The sequence below is a fragment of the Panulirus ornatus genome, chromosome 20 (assembly GCF_036320965.1).
Source record: "Panulirus ornatus isolate Po-2019 chromosome 20, ASM3632096v1, whole genome shotgun sequence".
Lineage (NCBI taxonomy): Eukaryota > Metazoa > Arthropoda > Malacostraca > Decapoda > Palinuridae > Panulirus > Panulirus ornatus.
The window spans coordinates 40,439,353-40,457,872 of record NC_092243.1 but is presented as its reverse complement, the minus strand read 5'-3'; the positions used below and the strand labels follow the sequence as shown (position 1 = coordinate 40,457,872).

At 39.4% G+C, this 18,520-nt stretch overlaps 1 protein-coding gene across 2 annotated transcripts in view; it reads left to right on the top strand.

Annotated features, from left to right (window-relative positions):
- Positions 1 to 1,193: 1,193 nt before the first annotated feature.
- The window catches only part of LOC139755961 (uncharacterized), a 98,476-nt gene continuing 81,149 nt past the window's right edge, over positions 1,194 to 18,520 (top strand). Inside the window, exons 1-3 of one of the 2 annotated variants that reach the window (XM_071674796.1) lie at positions 1,194 to 1,305; positions 9,077 to 9,433; positions 13,618 to 13,782. In XM_071674796.1, the coding sequence (XP_071530897.1) occupies positions 1,291 to 1,305; positions 9,077 to 9,433; positions 13,618 to 13,782 (537 nt within the window). In that variant the 5' untranslated portion in view covers positions 1,194 to 1,290. The remainder of the gene's footprint in view (positions 1,306 to 9,076; positions 9,434 to 13,617; positions 13,783 to 18,520) is intronic. The other variant, XM_071674797.1, reaches the window with a different exon arrangement.

Here is an 18,520-nt window from a genome sequence, read left to right as displayed (position 1 = left end):
TGTCATCAGGTTTACATTTTAATGGTAAAATGTTTTTAACTTATTTACAATTTGTCGCTTGACAGTACCTGCTTTTCTTACGTTGAAACAATATTTCACTACTATTTCTCTTGATCTAAGTTATCATGTAGCTGTCAGAACCTTAACACAAACACACAAGATCTTGATACAGAAACCATGACAATATTCCAGCCATCATAATACTGCCATAAGTGTTGGCAGTGTGGGCCAACAACACGTGCGTCACACTGGAGAGCGACCATGACAATGATGACAAGAGAATTGGCAATACTGACGGCTCCCTTGGCACCACCGCGGGCCACTCCCGCTACAACTGGGCCTCACACTAATTCAGTCACTCTATTCAGTAGCTTAACACAGATAAGAGACTATTCTAATTAATGCAAAGATCACATGGGATGCGTAATTAGCAATATAATCAATGAAAAATTTAGACCCAGGTCATCTCTAATTGTGTAGCAATAACTTCAAGGTTTTACATTTTCTAAATATTATCTCGTAATGACATTTCCTTGGCTTTACGAGGAAAGTCATAATGAATACAGATGTTAACTTTCTGAATAACGATAATATGATAGACTATAACATACCTACTTTAGCAACAATGACAAACGACAAATATTGCTAGAAACTTTACCAAAGACCATTTTTCTCTCAGGAAATACCTGACATAGCATCTTACCGCATTCATATCCTATTTTCTTCAGGTATATATATATATATATTGAAACATATATTTCTTGATCATTTCCAATCAAATCATAATTTCCGTGAGACGATAAGGCTCTGCCTGAGCAGATCCCATACGCATATTGTTAAAAGAATTCTAATGGAATAAACTAAATATCATCGATTACGTTATTCATTTGAGAAAGACATCACTCGACTGAAACTGTGATTCTATAACGAGGGAAACACCTCAATTTGTAACTGACACCACACGAAATGTCATTCTTGAAAATCTAACTTTAGCAAGTTTAACGCCAAACAAAAGATCAGCTTTTCTTGACAACAACTTCATTCTTCATATTCCAGAGTCTGTGGTTCTTCACACGCGTATACCATAAACTATGCCGATTGTTTTCACATAGATTATGAGCATCACAATGATCAAAATACAATTTTAAGAAAGCATCTCGATATACAAGGGAGGTATCAGCATCGCCACATTATTGGAACAAAACAAGCGCCCATTCCCCGCCGTTGTTGGCGTCGCTGCTTAAGTAGGGGATGACCGCAGTTTAATTACATTAGTATCTTGTCTCGCACATGTATACATTGGAGGTATATTATACCCTATGGTTAAGTTCCCTCTCTATACAATAAAGTGGCCAAGTGTGTGCATGGCGGCGTGGTATTTACCTTAAGATATGGCGGTGCGTCTGATGGCGCGTCCAGGCTTCACACGAGATCGTTGGCAGCACTGATCCTGGGACGCTGCCTTAATATGGTTTATTTTACGTTGATTTGAAATTTGATGGTGCCTATCTGGCGGGCAGAATAAATTCTGACAAGCTTGTCACACTGACAACTGCCCACAATTCAAATTCAGAGAGATATGAACTGGCTTCTGCCTGTGATCGTTAAGACAGAACCCGACTCGCCAAGTTATTGTGCCCAAATTATTGTCTTATAGTCTATTTATTGTTACTACCAAGTTCATCCAGTCTTGAAGTGGAAAAAATGTATTAAAGTTATTCCACTAGAATACTCTATTACCATTATTGTTATATTTAACAGTACTGTTCATTAAAAAAGTAGATACCTGGAAGTCTAGATCCTGCATCAGGAAATTTTATTCCTATCTTAATATGACTTCCGGATGATGTCACCATATTAACATTTATTTATATGTGTAATATTCATACTGCATGATTATAAAAACAGATGTAACCTCTTGCATTTTGATATTTCCACTTAATTCATAGCTGAGCTGAGTATTTTTTTTAAGCATGTTATTTTCGTAAGGAATGTTGCTTTTTTATCATATAAATATAACTCAACAGGTTTTCATCTGCTTGAATTGCCATACATTATGCTCCCTAACTCTACCATAAAGTGTTTGCTGTATTATTTAGGTAACTGAAATTTCTTATTAAAATTCATATCTTTTTTAAATACAGGTTATGCATTGTAATGAAAAATATGATTTTAATTTGGATAACTAATATTCTGTTATTCACTTTAAAGATCGGAGTCTTGTTCACATTAAAGGTATTATTATCATGTCATTATCATCATTACTGTCATTACTGCTACATTCATAACACTCATTACCATCACTTATACATTTAACATTAATATCATCAACTTAATTGTTACTCTTATAGAGAACTATATCATCAGCTATCATGTTCTTTCATTATCACCAATGTCATTAGTGTAGTGCTATCTCTTATCATTGTCATCTTTTCTGCATCGGTATCTAGCATTATAATGTCCAGAATGGTTTGTAAAATCTTTTACATGTACTTGAATTTTTGGATATTTTCCCACACTTGGTCCATCCAATTCAGTTTTTTAGTTCATTCTGTCTTCCCTGTTCCTTCTCATCTCTTTCATATGCAGTCTTTCATCCTTCCCAAAATTCATCCTTGGGCACAATACTTTACAATTCCATTCCAGCCATTATCATACACCTTAACCTGAGTGGTCTGCTCTTTGTTGTTACAACCCCAAACTTTACTCTCTTTGTCTCATCATCATTCAGATGTCTTCATATCCTGTATTTTGTATTCCTCATATAGTTTTAATATTACGAGAGCAGTGTCTGCTATGTGAACTCTTCTTGATACCTATGCAAAGGCTGTACTATTCCTTCAAACAAACCCTCTTACTTGTTCAGATTCACTGATCTGATTTGATAAACTTTCTTTTACTGCCAGCGGCTTGCATTCATTTCGCTAATTGATCTTGGAATAATCCATATTTATTTTCCAAATTTTCACTGACTGAACTTAGGTTGATTTTCTTAAGTACATCATCACAGTCTTGCTCTTGTGAAAGTTTTCTTTTCTTTCTTCTGGCACCAATTTTCTTTTATTTTTCCATTTAATTAATGTGACCTGAATACAATTTTCCCACTTCCCATTCCCATTCATCTTATTTCTATTTTCCTTTTATATTTGTCTTTCAGGACAAAATCTGCCAGTGACCTCTAGTCATGATAATGCACAGCAGGGATATCACAGTCTGTCTCCAACTTGAAACCTTTCCCAGATTTTCAGTTTGTCTTGACACATATACCACTTTAAGTAGAAGCACCAACTCCAGCAGCTTCCTCTTATTTTTGTACAGTATAAATTCTGTATATTTGGTTGTTGATCAGGTGACTTGTCAGCTTTTATCATATCCTTTTTTCTGGATTAATTAATGCTACATACACTTACCTTTACTTTTACATTTTCTTCATGACTATTTTCACGGGAGATTACAGTTCTTGCTGCTGTTCCTATTCTTGTATCGGTAGATGACTGAGTTCTTGCTGCTGTTCCTATTCTTGTATCGGTAGATGACTGAGTTCTTGCTGCTGTTCCTATTCTTGTATCCATCTGTTCATTTGTTGCTTCTGTTTCAGTCATTTATTCACTTGCTGTTCTCATTCTTATATTCACACTATTCATCTTCTTGCTACTGTTCCCATCCATGTATCCACCGTGCTCATCTTCTTACTGCTGTTCTCATCCATGTATTCACCCTGTTCATCTTGCTGCTCTTCCCATCCATGTATCCACCCTGCTTATCTTCTTACTGCTGTTCTCATCCATGTATTCACCCTGTTCATCTTGTTGCTGTTCTCATTCATGTATTTGCCTTGTTTATCTTCTTTCTTCTGTTTCCATCCATGTATCCATGTTCATTTTTCTGCTGTTCCAATCCATGTATCCACCCTGTTCATCTTTCTATTGTTCCCATCCATGTATCCACCTTGTTTGTCTTTCACCATACCAACTGTAATTCTTTTATTTCTGTCACTCATTCTGTCAGTTAATCAGTTGTGTACCTTCTTGCATTGTAAACTAATCTTTTAAGGTTTTAGTATTCATTTGTAATGCCTTATTGGTTTCATGCACATGCATGATTACCATATTTATCCAGTCCAAGGTGCCTTACACTCATTTTAAGTTGTCATGCTTAGTGCACTACTCTACTCCACTTGAAGTTTCATTCCTACCATCTAGTTGATCTTGCAGACCTACGTTTGATAACATAACTTCCTTAGCACCTCTCCAGAGTTTTGTTACATCTTATTCATACATCTTATGGCTTTGATATTCATCCTAAAACCACATTTGTTTCATTTTCCTCTTCAAGCCCTTTCTAAACTTTACCTTACAAATCCAGTATGTTATGGTGTGTTCATTAAATCTGCCACTTAATTTTGTACTCAAAACCTAATCCACCCTTCTTTGTGGCTGATTTTCTTTGCTGCTTAATCCTTCCTTGATGCAACACCTATTGATAACACTTTTGCTTCTTGTTGACTGTCAGTTTAACTTTTTCATTCTTCCATGTACTTCCTCATATTTGCAATCATTTCTTCTCTAATTGCATGCATGTTTTTGTTCACTATGTTCAGAAAATTCTGCCATGTTTTATTCATTCCTCCTGCTTCATGGTGATTACCATTTCTCCCTATTCATTCTACCATGCAATTCCTTCCACTTGTAATCTTTTCTTCTCAAGTATTTGTACTTGTTCAACATATGGTCCATGAAATTCTGCATCATATTCATTACTATATTTGACATTCAGAGTTACTAGGTCCCTGGCCGTTTCTCCTTGTTGAATATTTTCCTTTATCCCTAAGCCTCCCACAGTTCTTGTTGGTAAGCTGGTAGTCACCACTGAAATCTCATTTGTACTCTAGTGTTCATCAACCCTTTTTTTTTTTTTTTTTTTTTTTGCATCTTACTGTCCATTTCTATATAGTTTGCTAATGCCCTATGTTTACCATCAGTGTTATGCCATAAGCACAGTAGATTAACGTATGATCAACAAGTTGTTAAGTGCATAGATACATAACATTTTTCCATTTACATCCATGTTACTAAGAAATTACTCCTAATTGGAAGTAGTTAAGTTATACAGTTTCTCATGAATATAGTAACTATGATTATCAATATTATGTTTACATCATTTTTGTAACCATTACCACTATGATTATTACTGTCATAATAGATTTTTGAATGTTATTGTTATCAAAGTTGTTCATCCAAGTAATTTTTTTTCTACACGATAAAGATTTTACCAATGCCAATGCATGACTTGATTTCTGTAGTAATTAATTGCATGATGATATAACAGGACATTAATTGGCTGTCCCAGTGCAGTTCTCGTGATGGAGTGACATCCCTTACAATCTTAACAACAGTGGTGTTCCATCTTGGCAACAGTGGTGCTCTCCAGTTTTTTCTTTTTCTTTTTTTTCTCTTAGTAAATCTTTGTAAGTGATTCCTCCTCGCCTTCTAACTATATATCTTCACTTATGCAGATACTTTCAACGCACACACTTCAGTTCACTTCTAATATTCATTCTCTTTCTCATACTGAACACATTTCTTCTTTCAATTAGGAATTGTGAAGCATTTCAGAATTGGGAAGCAGTATCTAGCTGAAGTTGCACATAACAGTGCTAAAATGTATCTCTATTTGAGAATCACTTACTTCCCTATCTGCATTTCAGCCCCATAATAACATAAACATGTTCTGCTAAACCATATCCATCATTCTGTCTTAGAAACCCCACATAATCGACATCACAAAATCTACTTCCCTCAAAGCTCGGGATGTTGTATAAATGTTGCAATTATTTTTCTTGTTAGCAGCTACTTTGTAAATACAGGTATTTTCTTCACTCAAGCATGGGTTACTACTCATGTATGTGGTATGGCTTTTCTTCCACCTCTTTGTTCAACTGAATGGAATCAAAAGCTGTCCATTTTATCCATTCTTCTGGCATTATGTTTATTCAAACATCCCTTTCTGTATGAAGCAATGTTTCTGTTCTGTCTGTATTCTATTTGTATTATTTTGGCCACTGTGCTCGTGTACACACATCCTTTCCCCCAAGGTTGGTCCTAAGGTATGTGTTTGGTTGCTACTTCCCACAGTTTCTATGTGAAGTCTCGTCATTCGAGGATCGACTATTATGACAGCACTTCCTTTCCTGTGCACGCACCAAAACTCTGGTATTCTTTACCTCCTTTAGTCTTCTGCTCTTCCTACAACCTTTCAACCTTTAAGAGTCATGTATTTAAACACTTGCAGATCCCTGATTGATTTATACCATTTTTTTTCACTCTTAAATTTCTTTAGACTGGAATCGTCTTGATTGGGACTAGTTTTTCCCATGCCATGTCAGTTTCTCTGTAAGAGAAAAAATACTATTTGCTTATGAAAACCTCAAAAAAGTGTTTCCAAATATTCTATTTTATTCTATTTTGCTTTGTCGCTGTCTTCCATGTTTGCGAGGTAGCACAAGGAAACAGGCAAAAGAATGGCCCAACCCACCCACATACACATGTATATACATACACGTCCACACACGCAAATATACAAACCAGTACATCTCAACGTATACATATATATACACACACAGACATATACATATATACTCATGTACATAATTCATACTGGCTGCCTTTAATCATTCCCATTGCCACCCCGCCACACATGAAATAAAAACACCTTCCCCCTCATGTGTGCGAGGTATTGCTAGGAAAAGACAACAAAGGCCACTTTCGTTCACACTCAGTCTCTAGCTGTCATGTAATAATGCACCGAAACCACAGCTCCCTTTCCACATCCAGGCCCCACAGAACTTTCCATGGTTTACCCCAGACGCTTCACATGCCCTGATTCAATCCATTGACGGCACGTCAACCCCGGTATACCACATCGTTCCAATTCACTCTATTCCTTGCACGCCTTTCACCCTCCTGCATGTTCAGGCCCCGATCACTCAAAATCTTTTTCACTCCATCTTTCCACCTCCAATTTGGTCTCCCACTTCTCATTCCCTCAACCTCTGACACATATATCCTCTTGGTCAATCTTTCCTCTTTCATTCTCTCCATGTGACCAAACCATTTCAAAACACCCTTTTCTGCTCTCTCAACCACACTCTTTTTATTACCACACATCTCTCTTACCCTATTATTACTTACTCGATCGAACCACCTCACACCACCTATTGTCCTCAAACATCTCATTTCCAGCACATCTACCCTCCTCCGCACAACTCTATCTATAGCCCATGCCTCGCAACCATATAACATTGTTGGAACCACTATTCCTTCAAACATACCCATTTTTGCTTTCCAAGATAATGTTCTCAACTTCCACACATTCTTCAACGCTCCCAGAACTTTTGCCCCCAACCCCCACCCTATGATTTACTTCCTCTTCCATGGTTCCATCTGCTGCCAAATCCACTCCCAGATATCTAAAACACTTCACTTCCTACAGTTTTTCTCCATTCAAACTTACTTCCCAATTGACTTGTCCCTCAACCCTACTGTACCTAATATCCTTGCTCTTATTCACATTTACTCTCAGCTTTCTTCTTTCACACACTTTACCAAACTCAGTCACCAGCTTCTGCAGTTTCTCACACGAATCAGCCACCAGTGCTCTATCATCAGCGAACAACAACTGACTCACTTCCCAAGCTCTCTCATCCACAACAGACTGCATACTTGCCCCTCTTTCCAAAACTCTTGCATTCACCTCCCTAACAACCCCATCCATAAACAAATTAAACAACCATGGAGACATCACACACCCCTGCCGCAGACCTACATTCAGTGAGAACCAATCACTTTCCTCTCTTCCTACACGTACACATGCCTTACATCCTCGATAAAAACTTTTCACTGCCTCTAACAACTTGCCTCCCACACCATATATTCTTAATACCTTCCACAGAGCATCTCTATCAACTCTATCTTATGCCTTCTCGAGATCCATAAATGCTACATACAAATCCATTTGCTTTTCTAAGTATTTCTCACATACATTCTTCAAAGCAAACACCTGATCCACACATCCTCTACCACTTCTGAAACCACACTTCTCTTCCCTAATCTGATGCTCTGTACATACCTTCACCCTCTCAATCAATTTTTTTTTTTTTTTTTTTTTTTTTTGCTTTGTCGCTGTCTCCCGCGTTTGCGAGGTAGCGCAAGGAAACAGACGAAAGAAATGGCCCAACCCACCCCCATACACATGTATATACATACGTCCACACACACAAATATACATACCTACACAGCTTTCCATGGTTTACCCCAGACGCCCCACACGCCCTGATTCAATCCACTGACAGCACGTCAACCCCGGTATACCACATCGATCCAATTCACTCTATTCCTTGCCCTCCTTTCACCCTCCTGCATGTTCAGGCCCTGATCACACAAAATCTTTTTCACTCCATCTTTCCACCTCCAATTTGGTCTCCCACTTCTCCTCGTTCCCTCCACCTCCGACACATATATCCTCTTGGTCAATCTTTCCTCACTCATTCTCTCTATGTGCCCAGTCAATCAATACCCTCCCATATAATTTCCCAGGAATACTCAACAAACTTATACCTCTGTAATCTGAGCACTCACTTTTATCCCCTTTGCCCCAACTCTCATTTGCCCTCTTTTTCACCTCTAGCATCTTTCTCCCGACCTCCTGACTCTTTCTTTTATACATCTCGTAGTCATTTGCATTATTTCCCTGCAAAAATCGTCCAAATGCCTCTCTCTTGTCTTTCACTAACAATCTTACTTCTTCATCCCACCACTCACTACCCTTTCTAATCTGCCCACCTCCCATTCTTCTCATGCCACAAGCATCTTTTGTGCAAGCCATCACTGCTTCCCTAAATACATCCCATTCCTCCCCCACTCCCCAAGCCATCACTGCTTCCCTAAATACATCCCATTCCTCCCCCACTCCCCTTATGTCCTTTGTTCTCACCTTTTCCCATTCTGTACTCATTTTCTCCTGGTACTTCCTCACACAAGTCTCCTTCTAAATAGTAAGATAGTTTATTATTTTACAGATGGATTGGAACAATCGACAGCAGATACTGCCAAAATGGCAGCCATTTGGCCTGCAACAAATGCAGCAAATTCAGCAACAGCAGCTACAACAACAGCATCAACTGCAAGCTCATCAGCAACAGCAGCAACAACAACAGCAACATCCACAGCAACCACCACCACCACATCAGCCACAAACTCAACAACCACAGCCACAGCCAATACCCCAGCAGCTTCAGCCCCCACCCCTACCACAGATTCCACAAGCTATTCCTAAAATTAGCAGAACCGGAGGATCAGCAACTCCCCACTGCCTCATCTGTAATGTCCACCTTGGCATGTTTGCTAAAGGTGGCATGGAAGTATTCTCAGAAAAGGTAGAACATGATACTGAAAAACCTATATATGCATGTATATTCATATATATATTTCTGTATACATATCTATACTGTATCTGTCTCTTGTATCTATTATTATCGTTATTATTATTATACAATGCTGCCAAGACTCCTTTGTGGAGCTCCTGTTTCTTCAAGACTGCACTCTGTGCAAGGGCAGGCAAACACACAGGGTGGAAGACCAAGCAGGTGATGTGTAGAAGATGAATTATTTGAAGAGAATACTAAGGGATCCTTTTTTTGTCCAGAACTGGTGCAAGTAATTGTTCTGGGGTGTTTAGTTTGGTTATAGTCTTTGTGTTGATGTTTGTGAGTGGGTAGTGAATTTTATGTGTCTCATTTATGATGCCTATTATTGTTGGTGTTACTTGTATGGGATTAGTTGACCTTTCAGGTTCATGGGAGGATGCTTTTTGTATGTATGTCCCCGTGGGATTAAAAGGGTGATTTCTGTGGAGATGCAAACATTGTTTGAATGAGCCAATTTTCTAATTGCATGATGTAGTGTTGCATGTTGTTATTTGAGTAGCGTCCTGGTGCTGTGATGTGATTGTTAGGCCATCTGCATATGAAAAGACTTTTGCTGTGGTTTGCAGGAGATGACAGGGGATCTTGTAGAAAGAGCTGCCCCATGGACTATCCCACTGTAGAGCTTAAATATTTTAAAGTCTTTGTGTTGACTTGCTATGAAATTAGTTAGCCCTTCTTTGTCATTTTTGTGGAGGATAGTGACAAGAATATTTTGTGTTACAATGGTTTTATGGATGATATTGAATGTTTTATTTGTTGCCATTAGTGTTGTGCAGGCGGGAGGGGTTGAGTTAGTTGAAGCCATTCTGTATGAATTGTGTGAGGTTTGTGTGGAGTGGAGTGATTGAATCTAAAGCTCTTCTGTGTGTTTGGCTTTGTTGTAGATTAGTTAGTTCTAGGAATTGTATTGCATGTTTGAGTACAGGAGCTTCAGAGTTAGTTATGGAACTGTTTAGGTCAAACCAGAGTTTATGTTTTGAACATATTTTAACAAAATATTCTGTGTCTTTTATGTTGCAAAATGACCAGACTGCTATTTCAGTTTTGGCAGCATGAAGTCAGAGCTAGTTAAGCAAGACAGTTATGGCTTAATTGATGATTACAGCATTGTTTTTAAAAAATTTTACACCACCCCAAGAACACATTATATATATGTACTTTTTTTTTCTTTTTGTGATTACTGTTTATCTTTTAAAGGGAGAGTTTTTCACTTGTGTTGCCCCATCTTTTTAACCTTTTACATTCCTAAGTATGTATGCACACTCACACAAACACACACACTTATGGTGTGTGTACATTTAGCATGATTGTAGCACTGTCACTTAATTTTCATTTGTTTCGTGAGAGGATTGAATTAAAGGTGGGGAAGTTTACTTCAGAAATCTACTTAGAGCTGGTGGAAGAATGTTTTAAGCTAGATTCCATACATGCCCTTGTCTCATTGAAAGGCAGAGACTAGGTTAAAAAGATAATTTTTAGCTGTTCAGGGCTGATTGTATGAACTTGTGTTATGTAGGAGCTTTTTATTAATGATGTAAAAAGAAACAATGTTATATGGTTGCGAGGTATGGACTATGGTTAGGGCTGTGTGGGGGAGGGTGGATGTGTTGGAAATGAAATGTTTGATGACAATATTGGTGTGAGGTGGTTTGATCGAGTAAGTTGAAAGGGTAAGAGGGATGTGTGGTAATAAAGAGAGTGTGTTTTAGAGAGTAGAAGAGGGTGTGTTGAAATGGTTTGGACACATGGAGAGAATGAGTGAGGAAAGATTGACAAGGAGGATATATGTCAGAGGTGAAAGGAACTAGGAGAAGCGGGAGACCAAACTGGAGGTGGAAGGATGGAGTGAAAAAAATTTTGAGCGATTGGGGCCTGAACAGACAGGAATGTAAGGAATAGAGTGAACTGGAATGATGTGGTGTACTAGGGTCAGTTTGCTCTCAATGGATTGAACCAGGGCATGTGAAGCATCTGAGGTAGATCATGGAAAGGTCCATTGGGCATGGATGTGGAAAGGGAGCTGTGGTTTCGGTGCATTAAACATGACAGTTAGAGACGGAGTGTGAACGAATGTGGCCTTTTTGTCTTTTCCTGAAGCTACCTCGCTGGAGGGGGGGGTTTGCTGTTTCCTGTGCGGCTGGGTGGCAACAGGAATGGATGGAGGTAGTAAGTATGAATATGTACATGTGTATATATGTATATGTATGTTTTCGTATGTAGAGGATGTGTGGATCAGGTGTTTGCTTTGAAAAATGTAGGTGAGAAATACTTGGAAAAGCATAGGGATTTGTATGTAGCATTTATGGATCTGGAGAAGGCATATGATAGAGTTGATAGAGATGCTCTGTGAAAGGTATTAAGAATATATGGTGTGGGAGGTAAGTTGTTAAAAGCAGTGAAAAGTTTTTATCGAGGATGTAAGGCATGTGTATGTGTAGGAAGAGAGGAAAGTGATTGGTTCTCAGTGAATGTTGGTTTGCGGCAGGTGTGCGTGATGTCTCCATGGTTGTTAAATTTGTTTATGGATGGAGTTGTTAGGGAGGTGAATGAAAGAGTTTTGGAGAGTGGGAAGAGTGGCAAGTATGCAGTCTGTTGTGGATAAGAGAGCTTGGGAAGTGAGTCAGTTGTTGTTCACTGATGATACAGTGCTGGTGGCTGATTTGGGTGAGAAACTGCAGAAGCTGGTGACTGAGTTTGGTAAAGTGTGTGAAAGAAGAAAGCTGAGAGTAAATGTGAATAAGAGCAAGGTTATTAGGTACAGTAGGGTTGAGGGACAAGTCAGTTGGGAGGTAAGTTTGAATGGAGAAAAACTGGAGGAAGTGAAGTATTTTAGATATCTGGGAGTGGATTTGGCAGCAGATGGAACCATGGAAGAGGAAGTGAATCATAGGGTGGGGGAGGGGGCGAAAGTTCTGGGAGCATTGAAAAATGTGTGGAAATCAAGAACGTTATCTTGGAAGGCAAAAATGGGTATGTTTGAAGGAATAGTGGTTCCAACAATGTTATATAGTTGTGAGGCATGGGCTGTATATAGAGTTGTGCAGAGGAGGGTGGATGTGCTGGAAATGAGATGTTTGAGGACAATATGTGGTGTGAAGTGGTTTGATCGAGTAAGTAATGAAAGGGTAAGAGAGATGTGTGATAATAAAAAGAGTGTGGTTGAGAGAGCAGAAGAGGGTGTTTTGAAATGGTTTGGTCACATGGAGAGAATGAGTGAGGAAAGATTGACAAAGAGGATATATGTGTCAGAGGTGGAGGGAATGAGAAGTGGGAAACCAAATTGGAGGTGGAAAGATGGATTGAACCAGGGCATGTGAAGTGTCTGGTGTAAACCATGGAAAGTTTTGTGGGCCTGGATGTGGAAAGGGAGCTGTGGTTTCAGTGCATTATACATGACAGCTAGAGACTGAGTGTGAACGAATGTGGCCTTTGTTGTCTTTTCCCTAGCACTACCTCGCACAGATGCGGGGGAGGGGGTTTTCATTTCATGTGTGGCAGGATGGCGACGGGAATGAATAAGGGCAGACTATGAATCATGTACATGTGTATATATGTAAATGTCTGTGTGTATATATATATGTATACGTTGAGATGTATAGGTATGTATATTTGTGTGTGTGGACATGTATGTATATACATGTGTATGTGGGTGGGTTGGGCCATTCTTTCGTCTGTTTCCTTGTGCTACCTTGCTAACGTGGGAGACAGCAACAAAGCAAAATAAATGAATAATGTGTGTGTATGGGCGTTTATGTACATGTGTATGTGGGGGTTGGGCCATTCCTAGTTCATTTCCGTGCCCTACCTCACTGATGCGGGAAACAGCAATTATGATAAAATAAATGAATAAATAAATAAATAAAAAAATGTAAATGGGTGTATTTGCATCTTTATCCATTTTATAAACTTTTGATCTTGCACTTTGCTAACTGCCTCCAACATTTTAAATTTTAGCAGAATGTCAGTGATGTTGAATATGTACATGGGCATCATGATTATTTATGTGTAGCTTTCCTTATGTTTTGAATAATAATTATTTGGAATATAATCAGATATAATACTTGTTATTTACAAGTTCAGCTATTTCATGAGAATGTTCAAACTGAACATAATTACCTAATCTGCTTGAACAGGTAACTACTTCCTTTGGTAAGATGCAGATCCACAGTGTCCTTGGCTCCATAATAAACCAGGAACTGAACGCTGCCATTGTTCACTCCAGTATTGTGTGCAAGAAGTGCTTCAAGTTACTTGATGACATTGATGCCTTGGAAGGTCAGCTGGTCAACATGAAGCAGGTATGGGCAACTTTCTTTACTGGATGTCACTTAATCAAAAAAATATTACTAGGTCTGACACTTTATGTGTAAATGAGTGACTCTGGTGGCAGACATCCATGAAAAATCACCTATTCAAGTTTAGGAACATTTTCAGAGTCATGTATGATTGTATGGTACTTACAGTAAATTGAAGTTAAGTGCATGAAGCTTGTTAATAATGATCGCAATGAGAGTGGGTTGCTGTTTGAAACTCATAGCTAAATTATATATTCTTTTACTGTGTCTTTTGTCTTTTGGATGGTAAATTTTCAAAAACACGAAAGCTAAACTTAGTTTAGGATCTTCAGCATCTCAGTGACCAGCCTACTTAATATATAACACTGCACTAACTGAAATTCAGTCTTTGATGAAGAATGCACATTTTTTTTTTATACCAGGCCTAATTTACAGATAATTATAGTAGAATGTGTCTTTTAGTCCATCCTCAATCAGCCCTGAACATAAGGGTATATGCAGCAGAAAAGTAGCAAACCAGGATGGCATTGTGCTTTGAGTTGTAAGAATGCTTACAGATTTACTTATCAAATACCTGTATCAGTCAGCGCAATACTTTTAAGTTAGCAAATCAAACAGCAACTTTTGAAGACTATGCTACAGTATATGCAAGTAGGTTTGGCTCTCATAACTACATGGAAGTAAATGGGAAGGACAGATAACTAATGATCCATTTATTATAATGAATTACACCCAGGTTAATAAAGTAAAGGGCACCTTCCCACCCATGTCTCCCTCTGGTTCAACTGCCACTAGGAAGAAGGGTTGAGAAGAAACACCATTTATGACAAAAGTATAGTGCTATGAAAAATGATTTAGGAAAATGTGAATGGAAGGGAGGGCATAGTGGTGTGTGTGGAGGGAGGAAGGGAGAAGCAGTTTGATGAGGCCAGGCAAGGGAAAGAGATAGGTTGTATGTGTGGAGGAAGGGAGAGGCAAGGGGATGTTTGTGGATGGACAGAGGAGAAAGACTTTTGTTGTGGAGGGAGGGAGCGGCAAGGTGATATGTGTGGAGGGAGAAAGAGAGGGGCAAGAGCTGTATGTATGTGAAGGGAGGGTTCAGGGGGAAGGGAAAGACAAGTTGGTGTGGATGGAGGGAGGGGCAAATTGATGTGTGTGTGTGGAGGGGGGAAGAGAGGGGCAAGGTGATGTGTGTGTAGAGGGAGGGAGGGGTAAGGTGTTGTGGGTGGAGGAAGAGAGGGAAGAGTAAGGTGATGTATCTGGAAGGAGGGAGGAAGAAACAAGTTTGTGTGGATGAAAGAGGTAGGAGGAAGTTTGTGTGTGTGTGTATGAAGAGAAAGGTTGTGTTTGTGTGTGTGAAGGGAAGGAGGAAGGGGTAAGGTTATGTGTTTGGAGGAAGAAAGGGAGGGACAAGGTGGTGCATTTGAAGGGAGGAGCAAGTTGAAATGTGTGTAAAGGGAGGGAGGAATAAGGTAGCATGCAGTGGGAGAAAGGTGGTGACTGTGGAGGGAGGAGCAGGGTGATATGTGTGAAGGAAGGAACAAGGTGTGGTATAGGGAAATAGGAAAGGAGAAGCAAGGTGTAGAGGGAGGGAGGAGCAAGGTGGAGTTTATCGAAGGAAGAAGGGAGGAGCAAGGTAGGATGTTTGGAAGGAGAAAGGGAGGACCAAGATAGTGTGTAAGTAAATGATGAATGAATAATGGCTTATTTAATTTATGCTGCCATTTGGCTCAATCTGCATTGTTGAGGTATTACAGATATTAAAGAACTGGGAGGTCATAATAGTAACTAGTTAAGTAATTGTAAAAGAACCTAAAACAAGGTGGGCTGGATATTTCCACATTTCGGATCAGCATATGACTGAGGTTCATCCACATTCAGGATAGCAGATATGCTGGAAAGTTTACAGAATAAATTCTCTGGTTTACACATTATGAACTTAGTTGAATATTGTGATTAATTTTTACAGTAGTACAGTACTTGACATACCACATAAACAAACAAACAAAAGATTATGCTGTTTATTTGCTTAGCTATGCACTCATTATTGGATTGTTCATGACATTCACAATGGTAGATATAGGACTGTTCTTATGTCTGTCTGTATGAGCTCTGACTAATACAAGTTGATGGTGGTGATGAACTGTAGGCTGTGGAGTTGGGAAGGGGTCTCTGTGATGGAGATGTGTTAGCAGTTTATTGCCAATTTCAGTGTGAGTTGCTGGTGTTGGTTGGAAAGGATGGACAGGTTCAGGAAGATGAATGCCTATTGGTTAGTCATATAAGATAGGACCAGAATGATTCTGTATGCTCTTTTTTACACTCTTTCTAGCTGATCCCTCTATGTATGTAGCTGTCAGTGAGGAGAACCAGGTTGGGAGACATACGTGAGCTTAGGAAGAATGAAGGTGGTATAGGCATTCTTGAGCTCAATTGACATGATGCCAAGAGATTTCAGTTGGCAGAGAAGGTACAGACAGTATGAGAAAGATTTGATGATTGTGTTTAAGCCATTATCTTTAGTTTGAATTCTTTGACTACCTAGAGGATGTCAGGGCCTTGAACATGGATCCCCAAACTCTGGAATCTGTTGACCCCATCACAGACTTATTAAGCCCTCATCGAACCTAATCACCTACTCAGAAAACAGGAGTCAAGTGGAGATTGCTCATCCTCCTCAAAGGCTCAGATTGGGTGTCTGAATATATGTGGATGTAACCAAGATAAGAAGAAAGGAGAGATGAGCAGCATGTTTGAGGAAAAAAAAGTGGATGTTCTGGCTCTAAGTGAAATGAAGCTCAATGGTAAAGGAGAAAAATAAAATGGTTTGAAAATGTCTTAGGAATAAAGAAGAGGTTGGTGTGAGGACAAGAGCTAAGGAAAGAGTAGCACTACTCATGAAGCAGGAATTGTGGGAGTGTGTGATAGAGTGTAAATAAATTCTGGATTGATGTTGGTAAAACTGAAATTGGATGGTGAGAGCTGGGTGGTGCTTATGCACCTGGCCATGAGAGGTAGATGTTTTGGGGGCAGTTGAGTGAGTGTGTAGTTGTGAGTGAGTGTTGGTGCATGAGACCAGGTACTGGTGATGGGTAAGTAATGTGGCAGGTGAGTGTATAGTTGTTGCACATGAGGTATTCTGTATTATGAATGGAAGTGGTGAAGAGCTTATGGAATTGTGTGCTGAAAAAACTGCTAACTGGGAATACCTGGTTCAAAAAGAAAGATATGCACAAGTATACATATGTAAGTAGGAGAGATGCCCAGAAGGCATTATTAGATTTCATATTAATTGATATGAGTATGTTTGAAGGAATAGTGGTTCCAACAATGTTGTATGGTTGCGAGGCGTGGGCTATGGATAGAGTTGTGCACAGGAGGGTGGATGTGCTGGAAATGAGATGTTTGAGGACAATATGTTGTGTGAGGTGGTTTGATCGAGTAAGTAATGTAAGGGTAAGAGAGATGTGTGGAAATAAAAAGAGCGTGGTTGAGAGAGCAGAAGAGGGTGTTTTGAAATGGTTTGGTCACATATGTGTCAGAGGTGGAGGGAACGAGGAGAAGTGGGAGACCAAATTTTAGGTGGAAAGATGGAGTGAAAAAGATTTTGAGTGATTGGGGCCTGAACATGCAGGAGGGTGAAAGGTGTGCAAGGAATAGAGTGAATTGGAACGATGTGGTATACCGGGGTCGACGTGATGTCAATGGATTGAACCAGGGCATGTGAAGCATCTGGGGTAAACCATGGAAAGTTCTATGGGGCCTGGATGTGGAAAGGGAGCTGTGGTTTTGGTGCATTATTACATGACAGCTAGAGACTGAGTGTGAACGAATGGGGCCTTTGTTGTCTTTTCCTAGCGCTACCTCGCACACATGAGGGGGGAGGGGGTTGTTATTCCATGTGTGGCGAGGTGGCGATGGGAATAAATAAAGGCAGACAGTATGAATTATGTACATGTGTATATATATGTATATGTCTGTGTGTGTATATATATGAGTACATTGAGATGTATAGGTATGTATATTTGCGCGTGTGGACGTGTATGTATATACATGTGTATGTGGGCGGGTTGGGCCATTCTTTCGTCTGTTTCCTTGCGCTACCTCGCTAACACGGGAGACAGCGACAAAGCAAAATGAAATAAATAAAATAAATAAATAATTAATTGATAGGTGTGTGAAAGAGAATTTTTGATGTAAATGTGCTGAGAAGGGCAGCTGGTGGGATGTCTGATCCCTATCTTGTGGAGTTGAGGTTAAAGATCTGTAGAGGTTTTCAAAAAAGAGGAGACAGTGTTGGGGAGAAGAAAGTGGTTAGAGTAAGTGAGCTTGGAAAGGAGACTTGTGTGGAAAAATACCAGGAGAGATTGAGTGTAGTTTGTTAAGAGGTGAGGGCAAATGAAGTTAGGGGAGTAGGTGAGAAATGAAAAGTATTTAAGGAAGCAGTGATAGTATGTGCAAGAGACGCATGTGGCATGTGAAAGGTGGGAGGTAGGCAGATTAAAAAAGGGTAGTGATTGGTGGGATGAAGAAGTAAAGTAGCTAGTGAAAGAGAAAAGAAAGGCATTTGGTTGGTACTTTCAAGGGAGGAATGCAAATGATTGGGAGTTGTATAAGAGAAAGTGGCAAGAGGTCAGGAGGAAGGTGCAGGGGTTAAAAATGAGGGCAAATGAGAATTGGGGTGAGAGAGTATCATTAAACTTAAGGGAGAATAAAAAGATATTTTGGAAGGATGGTATGC